Below are 13,896 nucleotides of genomic sequence, written 5' to 3' on the forward strand. Positions count from 1 at the left end.
CATTCAATGATTTCAAGATCTCACTGTCTTGTCTGCATTTGAATGTGCACCATAATGTCATCATTCCTGCTAGGATTCTTTTCCAGACACATGGGCGCGTTACAGACCACCTAAAAGCGGCGGTCTGCTGGCGCTGCTGGTTGCTCTGCGAGGGAGCTGCAGCAGCCAAACCGTGCGGAGCAAGAAAAAAGCCCCAAAATGGCACTTCTTCCCGCGGCGTGGTTATGACACTGTGAGGCGCCAATGGCACACTCGCGACGTCATAAGCGCTGCGCAACATGCGGACGCTATGCGTCCGGCACGTAATAATGGCAGCGCCTGTGTGTATTGGGCGCTGCCATTATTACGCCCCCGTCACGTGCTAGGGGTAAGGCCGGTGTGGACACTAGGCCCCTGGCCAACCCCTAGCACATGATGGGGGCGCCTCAAGAGCCCGTCTGTAACGGGCCATGGAATACTTAAATTAAGCCAGACTGTTAGCCCACTATAATTTGTTCCTCATTAATGTCACTGTGAACTGGTTTTGTTGCTTTTCATTTTTTCTTTTCTTTTTTGTTATACAGTAGTACCATAAAAAAAAATTAAAGAAACACATACACAAAACTATCATCTTGACTACATAATACTTCTCAAGTATGATGAACCCTTTCTTCCCAATTAGAGAGCGAATAAAGAATATGTTAACTCTGCACGTACAATGAACAACTTACAAAGTAAGGGATGAAAAAGCAAACCAGGCTTTGGTAAAGAGCATCAATCATATTCATCCAAAACATATGTGGCTGGTATTCCTGCAATAAAGAACCACAGAGAAAGAGTTTCAGTTCTGATGAAACATTCAGAATACAATAGAGTAACTTATGTGGAGATTTTGGTTTCAACAGAGGTCAGAATAAGATATAAGGGTTTGAAGTTTGTAAAGCTTATCTAAAATGTGAGCATCGTTAATGATCAAATTCTTTCAATTAAATTAAGTCTCATCTTGGAAAAAAGAAATCCCAGTATGTTAAATCCCTACAACCTAGACCACTATTGGTGGTCCCCCAAGCCCCTCCTCTTTCCGTTTCAACAAAATCTATCCAAACTGTAAACATAAGCAACCCATAGACTCAACCTTTACCTTCTAGACCCCCATAAAGGGCTGTTGGATCAAATGTCTTTTCTAAACCTCTTCCCTCTCCTCAGGCAGGGGCATTCCTCCTGACACTTGTAATGAACCCAGTGCCCTTGTTTCCGGAGTGGGGCTGCTGCCAATATAGAATAAAGTTGAGTGAGTAGGGAGAGGTTTGGATAGATTAGGGTAATGGGCAGGTGACTCGTATGATTGGATGTTTTGGAAATAGTTCAGCAATTAAATGAGCCAATTTTCCACATTGTGGGTGGGAGCTCACCCATCTCTAATTCTATCAACAGTCCCACATCAGCCTTGAAAGTACAGTTTCCCACTATGATTAAAATCTGAAGATATGCTTCATATTTCTTGCTTCCCAGTCTGGTTTGACCATTGGTTTCCTGGACTGGTTCAGCTCTTAGATGATAAATGCTTCCAATAATATTAACTTGTGAAACAAAATTATTCTGATTTCAGGTTACATTAATTCAAATTTAGTTTCTTCTAAAATCAGTAGAATAAACGAGTCATAACTTAGATCCTACAAACTGCATTCAGAGAACTTAGGAGTTTATCGCACTGGGATAAAATGTTCCCCGATGCGTTACAACGGGCACGAGCGGGGCCGCACACGGAGCGTGATGGGAACCCGATGGGGCTCAGAATGCTAGTTTACCACACAAGGAACGCCGCCGCCACTGCCGCGCATTTCCATCGCATTCCCATCGGGTTCCAGGGGACGCCATTTCTGGGAACGCTTTGAAACAGTTCCCAAAAATGGCGCCCTCTGGAACCCGATGGGAACGCGCGGCGGCGGCGTTCCCTGTGCGGTAAACTAGCGTTCTGGGCCCCATCGGGTTCCCATCACGCTCCGTGCGCGGCCCCGCTCGTGCCCGTTGTAAAGCATCGGGGAACGTTTTATCCCCAGTGCGATAAACTCTTTAGTCTGGCTCCAATCCACTGTCTTCATCATGAAGGTTATATGTTACCTTCATACCAGGAACAGTATGTTTCTCAGTTCTGCTATACAAGCAGCAATAGTTAGAAGAGTGCTATTGTACTCAAACGGTCATTCTGCAGGCAGAATATTTGACTAGAAGAAGCTTTGATCTGATTCAGCATGACTCTTCACATAGGCCTCCAATGCTGTTTGCTTGGGCCAAATAACATGTCTTCCTCTCGTCCTCATGGCAATCAGTCTGGACAACGCAGGACCCAATCTCTGATGTGAACTGTTAGGATGATGTATGGCCAGTTTGGCAATGAATATGTTTTAATCCTTAACACAGATTAAAAATTCACATTTTGCTCCATTTCTTCTAAGAAAATTCAAGGTCCTCCAGAGTAATGCCAGGCAGCTATTTAGAACATGTCCTGCTCTACTGCTGCCACTGTGAATTGATCCCTCTGAGGACAGAATGAGGAGCCTAGCTATGCGATCAATGCTGGGCACCTAGTTTCAGCCTGAAGGAGAGACCCACAGTGGTGGTGGGTGGCACACAGCAAAACGTGTGCAAACAGCCATCCAGCATCACTCTGAAGTCCCCAGGTTATAGGGTGTTAGGGCAGCTTTGGGGCCAAAATACTCTAGGCTGCTACCAGAGTATTCTGTCCAATGCAGACAGGGCCCTAGTAATAAATACAAGGGAGAGGGTTATTCTCCATTTTAGAGCTGTGAAATCTAGAACTATATTCTGACCCCATCTAATATTGTTCCTCATTAGGACTTGTTACGCAGGCATCAATGTGATCTCTGTCTGTACCCTTATAACTTGTCCTTGGAAAGTGTCACATAGTATTCTATATGGAGAACTTTCTGGAAGAGTGTAGTTTTTATATATATTCAAGAATGCCCACCTCTCTCCACAGCCCATTAGCAGCTTATTAAAAATAAACATCAAAGCTATATATAATGTCATTCTATCAGTTTCAAGCTCACATTGCAGAACTTGAAAGGACACAGTAAAGCTGAGTTTTTACCTCCATGTTCTGGCCACTTGTGTAAAGCTGGGGCACAGCAATTAATACATCTGCAGGTACATCTTTATCGAGCACTCCAACAATCATTTGAGGAAGGGACGAGAACAGTAAATTAAAGAAGATTAGGTACCACTGATCAATCATAGATGACCCAGAAAATCCACAGTAAAACTGGTACCAGAAAAGGAGGGCCACAAACATCTTTGAAAAAGAAAAGAAAAGAACAACATGTTAATAATAGGTAGCAGTAAGATCTACAATCACCACATCGCACTGTAAGCCAGGAACATATGTAGCATCTCCCCTTTCAGACACATTATTCTCTTTTTGCCATGCTTGGAAAGTTACTTTAAAGAAGAATGAAAACCATCTATAACTGAACTGAACGGGCCCCAGAAACATCAATTCATCATTGCTGCATTATGGATGGCTTTGTTTCAGTATGGACTTTATCACACAGGGAAAATTGGAAGGTTACCCAAAAATTAATCTGGGCTCATCCAAGGTATTTCATGTAATTTTGCAAAAGATTTTCAAATGATGTCATGCACAAATGGAATGTAATCCAAACGCAATCTTGAAACATCCCAGGAATAGCTAAATTTGGAAAAATATTGAATGTATAAATCCCTTTCCACTGCGAATTCACAGTTAATACGCATTTGTATTAGTATGAAATACATCTCCAGTTCGACCATGGGATTACTGTCAGCCATGGAATCTTGTCCTCCCTGCACATGAAGGACACAAACTTGCTATTTGGGACAAGATGATTAAATGTGATGGGCAACTCTTTTTGGGCAGAGACTGGAGGTGAGGCAGGGGAGCGAAAGAACTTTGCCTCTCCAGTCCTTTTTTAACTCCCTCAGGAGGTCCCACTGAATGGATGCCTGTGGCAACCTGTGGAGTTTCCCCACCTGATTTGGAACCACCCTCCCACCCTTTTCTCCCCACTAGTGTCTATCTCTGACCCACCCACTGTCCTTTTCCTGCCTGAGCTTTGGGAAACAGCAGCAGCAGGTGCTAGAGGAGGAGGAAGAAGAGGAGACAGCAGTAAAGCCCAGGAGCATGTGTGCCTCTGCCTGGAACCCCTTTCCCTCGTGCACACGTGCTCTCTCTCTCAAGCCATCCTTTGCCTTTTTCTCTTCCCCACGCACCCCTCCTTCTCCTTCTCCTCCTCCTCAACCTCCTCCTCCTCCTCTCTCTCTCTTCCATCCAGGCTTCTCTTCCTGCGTGGGCACCTTTGCCAGGAGGGGAGGCAAACAGAAAGATAGAGAGCAGCCATGGAGGCTCTAGGCTGGGAAATCCTGGTGAGTGAGGGAGTGTGATACTGAGGACTTTCACCTCGGCAAACTAGGGCCTTGGAGAGGACTGGAACCGGGACTGAGGAAAGGCCTAGCCTACCCCCCCCCCCCAGCACGCATGCGCAAACACGCTAATTCAAAATCAAGAAGCCGATGGGTACGTGCTCATGTGATAAGTTCATTCACATTTGCACTGCTTTCTCTTTCGGATGGATGCTGTGTTTGTCTGTGCATATGATAAGCTACTACGTAATTTCTTGCATTTTCAGATTGTCCCCACCATCCTTCTTTCAGGATGGTGATACATTCCTCCGTATGAAATTGTCCTATGTCATGGTATTCATTCTTCTAAAAAGTAATATTCTAAGTCCTACCTTTATTGGCATCCAGAAGCCAGGCCTAAACTCAGTTCTGTGGCTTTTCTCTAAACAAAAGAAGGGTCCAACTGTACACTGTATTACTTGTACAGAGGGAGAGAAGGGAAATGGTATGTCTTCCCCCACCTATTAGTAACATGGTTTCTCTGCATGTGAATGCTTCAGGGACTTTAATGGAGAAGGACGGATGTTTACCTTTGCAGGAAAATACTGGAAGCTGAAACAACCTCTGCTTCCATCCCAAATTATTAAAAACACAGACCTGCCTAAGCATTGGGCAACAGAAGGTAATGTGCTGGCAGGGGAATTGTGCATAGCTTCACTGACCCTGGAAAAGTGTGTGTGTGGGGGGGGGGGCTGGGTCCAGTCTACTTGAAGGAATGCCTCCTCCCATATAATCCTTCCCATACACTCCGTTCCTCTGGGAAAAAATTTTTACATCCAAAAAAGACCAGATTGGCGGTGACCTCCCGGAGGTCTTTTTCTGCTATGGCTCCTAAAGCTTGGAATAACCTGCCAGAAGAGATTCGCCAATTATCCTCATTGGAGGCTTTTAAAAAAGCAACAAATACCTTTCTCTTCTGGCAGATGATAACCACCCAGGTAGAACTGATTCTACCCGTCCTTCTTACTCTATCTCCTGATCATTCGCAGATTGCAGAATAACTTTGTAGTGTAGTATTATTATATATTTTAATCATGTTTTATGCTAATTTTATAGTTTGGAAGGGAATGTTGGGTCAGGGTTTTGTGGGTTTTATTGTTCTTATATTGTGTATCGTATAAACTCTGTTGTTACCCGCCTCGATCCCCAAATGGAAGAGGTGGGATATAAATAAATATTTTATTATTATTATAAAAGAGGACCAGGACCATACAAGCCAGACCTGACCCACCCCCTCAGCACACTTGATACCAACATATGAATTACTGGATCTGCATAAGGGTCTACCTGTACAGACTGCAACTAGCCTGATCAGATTTTGCAGTATACAGATAGCCCAGTTGGACTGGGAGCAACTGTCAACATCTGAAGCTGGACATGTTAAAAAGGCAGGCCTGACTGGTGCTATTCCGTTCCTCCCATGCATGGAATACAATGTTGGAAAATCATCATCATCATCATCATCATCTAATTTCTAATGCTTTCTTCTAGCATAGGATTTAAGGTGGCTTTAAGCCTTTTAAAGACAGATCCTCCTCCTCCTCCTGCCTTTGTCCCCAAAATCAAGGACAATATCACTAACATTAAAACAGAATTAAACTATTCACTGTATTAAAACAATTTAAGCAAACACATTAAAAGATAAACAATTAATTTAAAAAATGGTTTAAAAACAGTTCTGTTTAAAACAATACAGAAGCCCTAACCCATTCTTTGAATTTTAAAAGTCTGTCAGAATAAAAAGTTTTTGTCTGCTGACAGAATGACATTAGGGAGGGGGCCAATGTGGCCTCCCTCGGAAGAGATTTCCAGGGTCTGGGGAAGCCACAGAGAAGGCCCTCACCAACTGTTCCTATGACAGTTGTGGGACTAGGAAAAAAGCCTCTCCTGGGGATCTTGGGGCCTGAGCAGGCTCATACAGGAAGATACGGTCTAACCATATGAAAAGGTACTGTATGATTCTACCTCTGCAGTGTATATTGCCATGTATGTGACTTCTCACAATATATGATTCCAAGATATTTACTACAAAGCACTGGAAATTACTGGAGAGTTCCACTGAAGGTTTCTATAACTACATCCCCTGGAAAGCTTTATGTTTCCATTTTCACAGTGCTGGTCACATGCACACAAGCAATACATGGACTTGTCCTGTCACATCCTAGTAGCACATTCATCTAACTGTTTTCCCTGGAGTAATTCTATTGGTTCTAGGAAAGCTACTGCAGTGAAAATGGTCAGAGTGTTTCTGCCCAAGGAATTCTCATGTACGAAAATCTGCAATTCAAACTTGAATTGCTCTTTGAAAGATCAATGAGGGTCTTCAGAACAAGTCAAATTTGAAGGCTTTATGTTTAATTTATAGACAGCCTCTGAGCAAAATAAATCAGAAATAGCTGAACAGTACAGTAGAGGGTTCTTCCAGTCCAATTTGTACAAACTGAAATAACACATGTTTTCTGGCTATTCAGCTTTATGCTTTTTATTCAGCTGAAGAGGAGGATAATATGGTGCTTACAATCTTTTGGTCAAAGATGCAGGAGTATCAGCACTTTTTATTCTCCTCAGTGCTACAGATAGTTTACTGAAAAATAATGCCATAGTTTAATTTACTACCACAGCTTTATGGGGATATTTCAGTGTCTCTTGCTAGTGGAAATATGGATTTCCACAAAAGTAACCAAAATATTTACTAAAGAGGTGAACAATAAAATGTATTTGGATTGAGCCACAGATTGTCTTCTTCCTGAAATAACCTCTGGGAAAAGGGTCCTTTAGCAGTCACTACAGGCATAGCAGATTGACTGTACACCCCCTCTATTTGCTATATGTTTTCAGCAAACAATATTTCAAGTAGCTTACTCTTAGCCTGAGTTTCTATGATTGAGCAAGTAGGTTTGAGAAGTCTTTCAAAAGTATTAAAGATGTTCAGGTTTTTCAACTTGTTCCCTTAAAAAGAGGTTTTATCTCAAAATGTACTAGGAATAAACACATTTTAAAAGGTATTTTTAGGAATATACTGTACTGCCATTGTTGTACAGTGGTCCCTCCACATTCACTGAGGTTAGGGGTGAAGGACCCCTGTGAATGTGGGAAAACGGCAGATAAAAAAACACTACTCTTTTTACATAAGAGAACATTTCTTTAAGAATCTCCAGGTCCTCCAGTGCAACTCTATGGTCAACGTCTGCCAGAAGTTGATCACAAAATCATGCTGGAGGACCCTCAAATACCTAAAGAACTGTTTTCTCTAGGAATGTCTAGGTTCTCCAGCACAACTCTTCTGTCAGAGTTGCGCTGGACGACCTTGAGATTCCTAGAGAGGACATACTAATCAAAACCACAAATAATCAAATCCGCAAATGAAATCTGCAAATGTGGAGGGCCAACTTTTGTTTTGCATGATGTCTGGAATTAGATCCCAAAAGTGAAGTCAGGCAATAGAGCTTGGTTTAGCTATACACAAACTGCCTTTCGTTCTGCATTGTTCTTGCGATTCCCTGGTAACAGTTTAATGGCCCAGATTTTATAATCTAGATGTAGACCACAATCTTGGATTCATTTTACCACAGCACTGGGCAGTGTTGTTGTATTTCATTATCTAATGGTTATTCATGCTTCTTATACACTAATTGGGGAAAAGCTGAGGTTCATGGAATATGCTTTCCTAAATGGTTACCAGAGGCCACCAACACTGCCAGCCACACAGATGTAAGGGTGGCATATCATCTCAAAACATTTCTCCTTATTAATTATGAATGCAGTAAGAGGTTCATAGTATAAATGCCTGAGTCATAATAAAAATAAGTATTACAGGAAGATAAAGTTGACATTATGAACCTGTTATCTGCAACCTTCACCAAGCACCAATGTGTTTAATTCAGCTGAACTTATCCTTATACACCAAGGTCAGAGCTTGGAAAAGTTTTTTTTTGGACTTCTAGTCCCAAAAGACTATTATAGTTGGTGGGATTCTAGGAATTATAGCCCCAATGTAAGTTTTTCAAGCTCAGACTGTGACCAAGATTTGTGATTAACCCAAGGCTTGCCAATTATTCCATAGCTACCAGTGACAAGGCATTTTCAGAGGTGGCACATTGACTTTGGAAAAACTCTTCCCAGTTAAGTTTCCTTGGAAACAACTTTATAAAACCAACAACAAATGATTAGGGCTGTAAAATCACAGGGCTTAGCCCTGAGTCTCTAGTTGACATATGTCATCGTCAGGCAGAAGATGAGATGATGCAAATCCTCTAGTTTTGGTGGACTTAGCTCTGGGCAAGAGGAGAAGCATATGTGTGAAACTCCAGTTCAGGAAGTAAATAACTTGCTACAATTTTGCAAGGCTCAATTGATTTGTTGCTGCAACCTGCAAAAACTTTCCATAGGGTCTGTGTATTTACTATACTTAGTTAGCTGCCTCCTTCTCTCCCAGTTGTTATGGTGTCACAGCTCACCTTCTCCTCTGCATTCACCTTATAGCTAGAAGCACATAGGATAGATTAAATGTCTCTTATCCCATCTTTCTAAACAATGAGAAGGGATAATCTCATGTCATCTTGATCTGTGGACAGCCCCTTTAGTTAAGATTTCCGTCTTAATTTGTTTCTGCATGTACATGCATGTGTGTTTGAATGCCAAGCTGTGAGCCACTGTGGTTGTGTATATAATACACAAAGCTTATTGACATCACCAAGGAATGATGTTTGTTTCAGTTTTTGACCTAGAAACCTCAGGGCCTGGGACAATCCTGAACTGACAATAGTTCAAATAACATACGTATAGCAGAAACAAAAAAGGAAACATAAAAGGTATAGCAAGAATATGATTGCATACTGGATACCTATTTCAGAAAGCTTACAGATGAACGGTTGTACAATTACTGTGCCAAGAAAATTTACAAATGGTGAGATGTGACATGATATACCTTTATTCTGTAATTGTATTAGCATATGTTCCCACAGTGACCTTTGAGTGATGGGTGTTCAGGGAGGTAAAACATTTTTTATTTCCAGCACCAACCAATGAGTTTTTATTTTGCTAGGCTTTTCAAACATTTAATGATCTGTTTTACTCAGTTTTATTAACATTTAAGATGCTTTTACAGATTTCCTGTTTGTAGCTAACTTTATTATAGTGATCCTAAATCTGGGATCCATTGGTGACAGGGAACTAGGAGACAGATGTTCTTTGGCAGCAGGAGAGCATTATCTGCCACAGTGTTCCTTGGTATACCCCTGGAAAGCTGTGCTAGTTGTAGGCCCCAAAAGATGGGACTGAAGAAGAGGTCTGAAGAGGTCTTGGATCCACTGGACCTGCAGGCCTTTTGCTTCTCTAAGAGGCTCAAGGATTTTGGAGCTAAAATAGGCTTCTTCCCTACCAACTGAACCAATGGGGGAAAATATTTTTTGGAGAAGACTCAAACTTCATATAACTACAACCCTCATAGGCTCTCATGAGTGGGTAGGTCTTTAGAGGACTGATATATGGGACCCCCTGCATTACCATTTCAGTCTGACAGTGCCTGACTGAACCATTTCCAAGATGCTGAAGAAATGACATGAGCAGCAATGTCCTGGTCATTGGGCACACTGTGTACAGAGAGCTGGAGAGACTCCTAAGAGTCTTGCCTCAACTGCTCGTCTCAATACACTCTGTGACTGGGAGAGCACTGCATTTGTCATTTACCAGCACCTCGATAGGCAGTGTCTCAGAAACCCTTCTGTTGGGGTGATGCCTGGCTTAAGAGGTAGTTTTCTGGGGTCATGTTCAGCTATTTATTACAGCAAACATGAATCCCCAGAAGTTATTATTCTGTAAGCCCATCTTATGATCTCACAAATGCTCAACAGCAAGCCAGCCAATATCTTCAGGAAATGTAGAAAGATTATTCTGACCTAGCAGTAATTTTAAGATTTAATATAAACTAGTCTGATGAGATGGAAAGAGACCTAGCAGCAACTTTAACTGTGCAAAAGAAGTTGTAACATATTTTTTTTCAGACTTGGGTCTACTTCCTCAGTGATGGGTCTTATTGCATTCCCCTGTGGCCAGGCATATGCAGCCCATATGTAACCCGTGCTTGTCCCATGGCTTTTCAAAAACAGGATTTTCCCATCCTTGAAAAGCCACAGGATAAGGTGGGGCTGCATACGCCTGGCCATGGGAGCATGTGGCAAGATCTATCATTGACAGTTAAACATGTGTGTTTCACATCAGGGAAAAGACGAGATAAGTCATGTGCGATAATCCCCTATATTTATCTTCTTTCACCTTCTTTTGCAATTAGTCTCAAAGGTGCTACAAGATCCCTTTGCATACTGATATTGCTGACTAATACAGCTATGTCTCTGAATCCCAGCTTGATAATGTGCTTCAAGAATGGTAGAAGTGACAGTCATTCATAAACAAATGTAAATGTAGGGGGACAATAAGTCTGACCAAGAATAAGGAAAATTTAAAACAATGAAACAAAAGCATATTTAAAACTGTGTGCTTGACCATGTGGCTCTCCCGGTACATTTTTAGGTTTTGGTATCCAAACTCCTGATATGTAATAATTCACCTCATGTGATTGGCTTTGTGATTGGCTCTGTTCTATGTCACCATTTAGTGACTGGTTTTGACTCAAGCAATCATACTATACTTTGTTCTCGCTGGTGGACACTGAGCTTTTTTTTTTAAGGATATTATGCAAGCCTGACATCTGCTAACCTCCCTCTATAAAGTATTCTTAAATGGCACATTTCATTCTTTCTATCCAATTTACACATACTGATTCTTCTGCACATGATTCCTGTCACACAGCAGGGCCTGCTATTCTTGTAAATACCAGCCATCTGCATTTGAACAAGTGCTGCCAGATTTTTTTTAAATAAAAAAGCTCTTAAAATTAGGAGTAATATGGGACTATAGCTTCTGTTCCCCAGAGTGGCATGGAACTGGGCTTCTGAAATGGGGGACGACTACTATAATTTAAAGCCTCCAGCCAATGTTTTGGCTGACAAAATATCTAACGTACAACATCTCATTCAACAGGTTATGGTTAATCATCTCCACTCATAATCCTGATTTCTCTTTCATTCCTCTAATTACCAAAGAAGATGTATCTTATTTCCCCTTCTACTACAGCTTTGCTCTTTCTTTCCATTTTCTTTTCCTCTCCATTTTTGTACATGTGCACTATTTTCCTTTCTTCCCTACTGGATGCAGGCTGACAGTATAAATCAAGGCTTTGCCACCACTAGTGCAATGCAGTATGCACAGTATGTAACAGTATGCACAAAGGCATCTTGTATCACCTTTGAAACTAATTGTGCAAATGAAGTTGTAGCATAAGCTTTCAAAGATTTGTTCTACTTATTCCAGACTAACATGGCTATGTTTCTGAACACTATGAGTGTGATGTTCAAAATTTTTAAAAAGACCATGGTGTTTAGAATAAAACCCAATAGAGTTCGAGCATCCCTTATCTGAAATTCTGCAATCCCAAATGCTCCAAAATCTGTAACCTTTTGAGCACTGACATGACAGGGCAGCAGTGGAGGAAGTAGAAGAGAGCGGGGGAAGGGGCTGGTTTTTTTGTTTGTTTTTTTTTTGGCATGGATCTGTTCTCTGGACCAAGGATGGAGACTGTCACCAGCTGTCAACTACTGCTGCATCCTGCTTTAGATCTCACATTGCCTGGGGAGTAGTGGTAAAGGAACAGCAGCAGCCGCTGTCTACTACTTGTGGAAAGTTTGGCTAAGAATGTGTCCATGTTGCCTCCCTCGCTTCCACTCCCCGGAGATGGGAGAGTCTGAAAAATGTATGCCTGGTGGCTGGGGCTTACCACTGCTGCTGCCCTACACCATTTTTTATACAGTGGATCCTTGTTATATGCTGGGGTTTGGTTCCAAGATCCCCTGTGGATAACAAAATCCGTGGATGCTCAAATCCCATTAAATATAATGACATAGCAAAATGGTGTCCCTTATAAAAAATGGAAAATCAAGGTTTGGTACCGGTATTTGAAATTTATACTTTTTTTTTGCACATTTTCAAACCGTGGATGCTTGAATCCGTGTATAAGAAATCAATGTATAAGAAGGCCGACTGTACCTGTATTCCAAAATCCCTGCCAAACCTCCAGAATCCAAAACACTTTTGGTCCAAAGTATTTCGGATAAGGGATACTCAAAATGTATTTTGCAGTATTTTCTATATGCCTGGATTTTGTTAATTTCTCTTTAGAATGCTTTGATGCATGCTAATTTTATTTATTTATCTATTATTTAAAATCCAGGTTCTTTTTCAGTACAATACAATGCTGGAATACGGCCTAAAAGAAGGTACAGTATATGCAGCTCAAAAGAGGCTTGCATATCATCCACCAAGCTAAATACAAACCATGAGCTCAATGTACTGTGATGAGCAATGTTGTCACATGATTTATTGCCTGTTTTCTTCTTTTTTTGGAGACACAGGGTTTCCTGCCACATGGAATAGTGCAGCTGGATAATAATTCTGCTGGTGCAATTATGGTGGTGAAGAAGAGCCGGGTATAAGTAAATAAATAAATAAATAAATAATAATAATAATAATAATAATAATTACTATTGTCACCAAATGAGACTGCAAATGGACTATCACACCTTTCCTATGATCCAAATCATCGTGTCCACTTTAAAACAGTAACTTTGTTATGTGTGTCCTTTCACACAGACAGGACCCATAACTTACCCACAGATTATATTTTACATATACACCTGAAAAAAATATAAGACTATAAAGCCCACAGTTTGAACGTTAAACATGGCTGCTGAGGTAATGCTAGATGAGAGCAATGGGAAACTACTGCTCTTTCCCCATAAGAACTGTCCTGAGATATTTTGCAGATTCCATCTTGTATGTTCAATGTTGGCATGCAGTCACTGGATGAGGCTGGTCAAAAAGTTGGAGGCTAATACCAAGCAGATTTATTTATTCTAATCCTCTATATAAGGTGTGGCAGAGTCCTCCACAGATGAGTGGCTCAGGTTAGTAACAGATTGGGTGGGACAGTAAAAATAGAGATGTTGATGGTGGATCTCAATATGCCAGCACTAAAAGGCAGTCAACCCCCTTAAGAAGGATGCTTGCATCTTGGGCATGCTTCTTGATCTCTTGATCTGATTTTTTTTAATGCTCATATAACAGGTAGAGCCAGGAGTATATCATATTAGCAGCAGCTGATACACCAGTGATGCCCCTTCCTGGTCACTGGTTTTCATTACAGTTGGTCTTCCATTTTCGAGGGGGATCTGTTCCAGACCCCCCACCTGCAAAAATGGAGGCTCGTGCATATTCAAGCCCCATAGGATTGAATAGGGTGCGTGCCCGTACATGCGCCTGTGCATGCACGTATGGGAGCATGCCCCATTAAAAATAGCGGAGGTTGTCCCTCCGTGGATTTTCAAGGTAGCATATCCAAGATCTGCG

At 41.5% G+C, this 13,896-nt stretch overlaps 1 protein-coding gene across 4 annotated transcripts in view; it reads right to left on the bottom strand.

The window, feature by feature from the left end:
- LOC149319331 (phospholipid-transporting ATPase VA-like) overlaps nt 1-13,896 on the bottom strand; it is a 170,229-nt gene that overhangs the window by 9,212 nt on the left and 147,121 nt on the right. For all 4 annotated transcript variants that reach the window (XR_016280173.1, XM_089511491.1, XM_089511490.1 and 1 more), the window contains 2 exons: nt 3,092-3,292; nt 711-791 (listed from right to left, as the gene is read on the bottom strand). Coding sequence is in view for 3 of the 4 variants with exons in the window: in XM_089511491.1 (XP_089367617.1) it covers nt 711-791; nt 3,092-3,292 (282 nt within the window). In the remaining variant the exon portion in view is untranslated. The remainder of the gene's footprint in view (nt 1-710; nt 792-3,091; nt 3,293-13,896) is intronic.

Source organism: Sceloporus occidentalis, unplaced genomic scaffold (assembly GCF_023333645.1).
Source record: "Sceloporus occidentalis isolate IW3139 unplaced genomic scaffold, rSceOcc1.0.p SCAF_2, whole genome shotgun sequence".
In the NCBI taxonomy this organism is placed as follows: domain Eukaryota; kingdom Metazoa; phylum Chordata; class Lepidosauria; order Squamata; family Phrynosomatidae; genus Sceloporus; species Sceloporus occidentalis.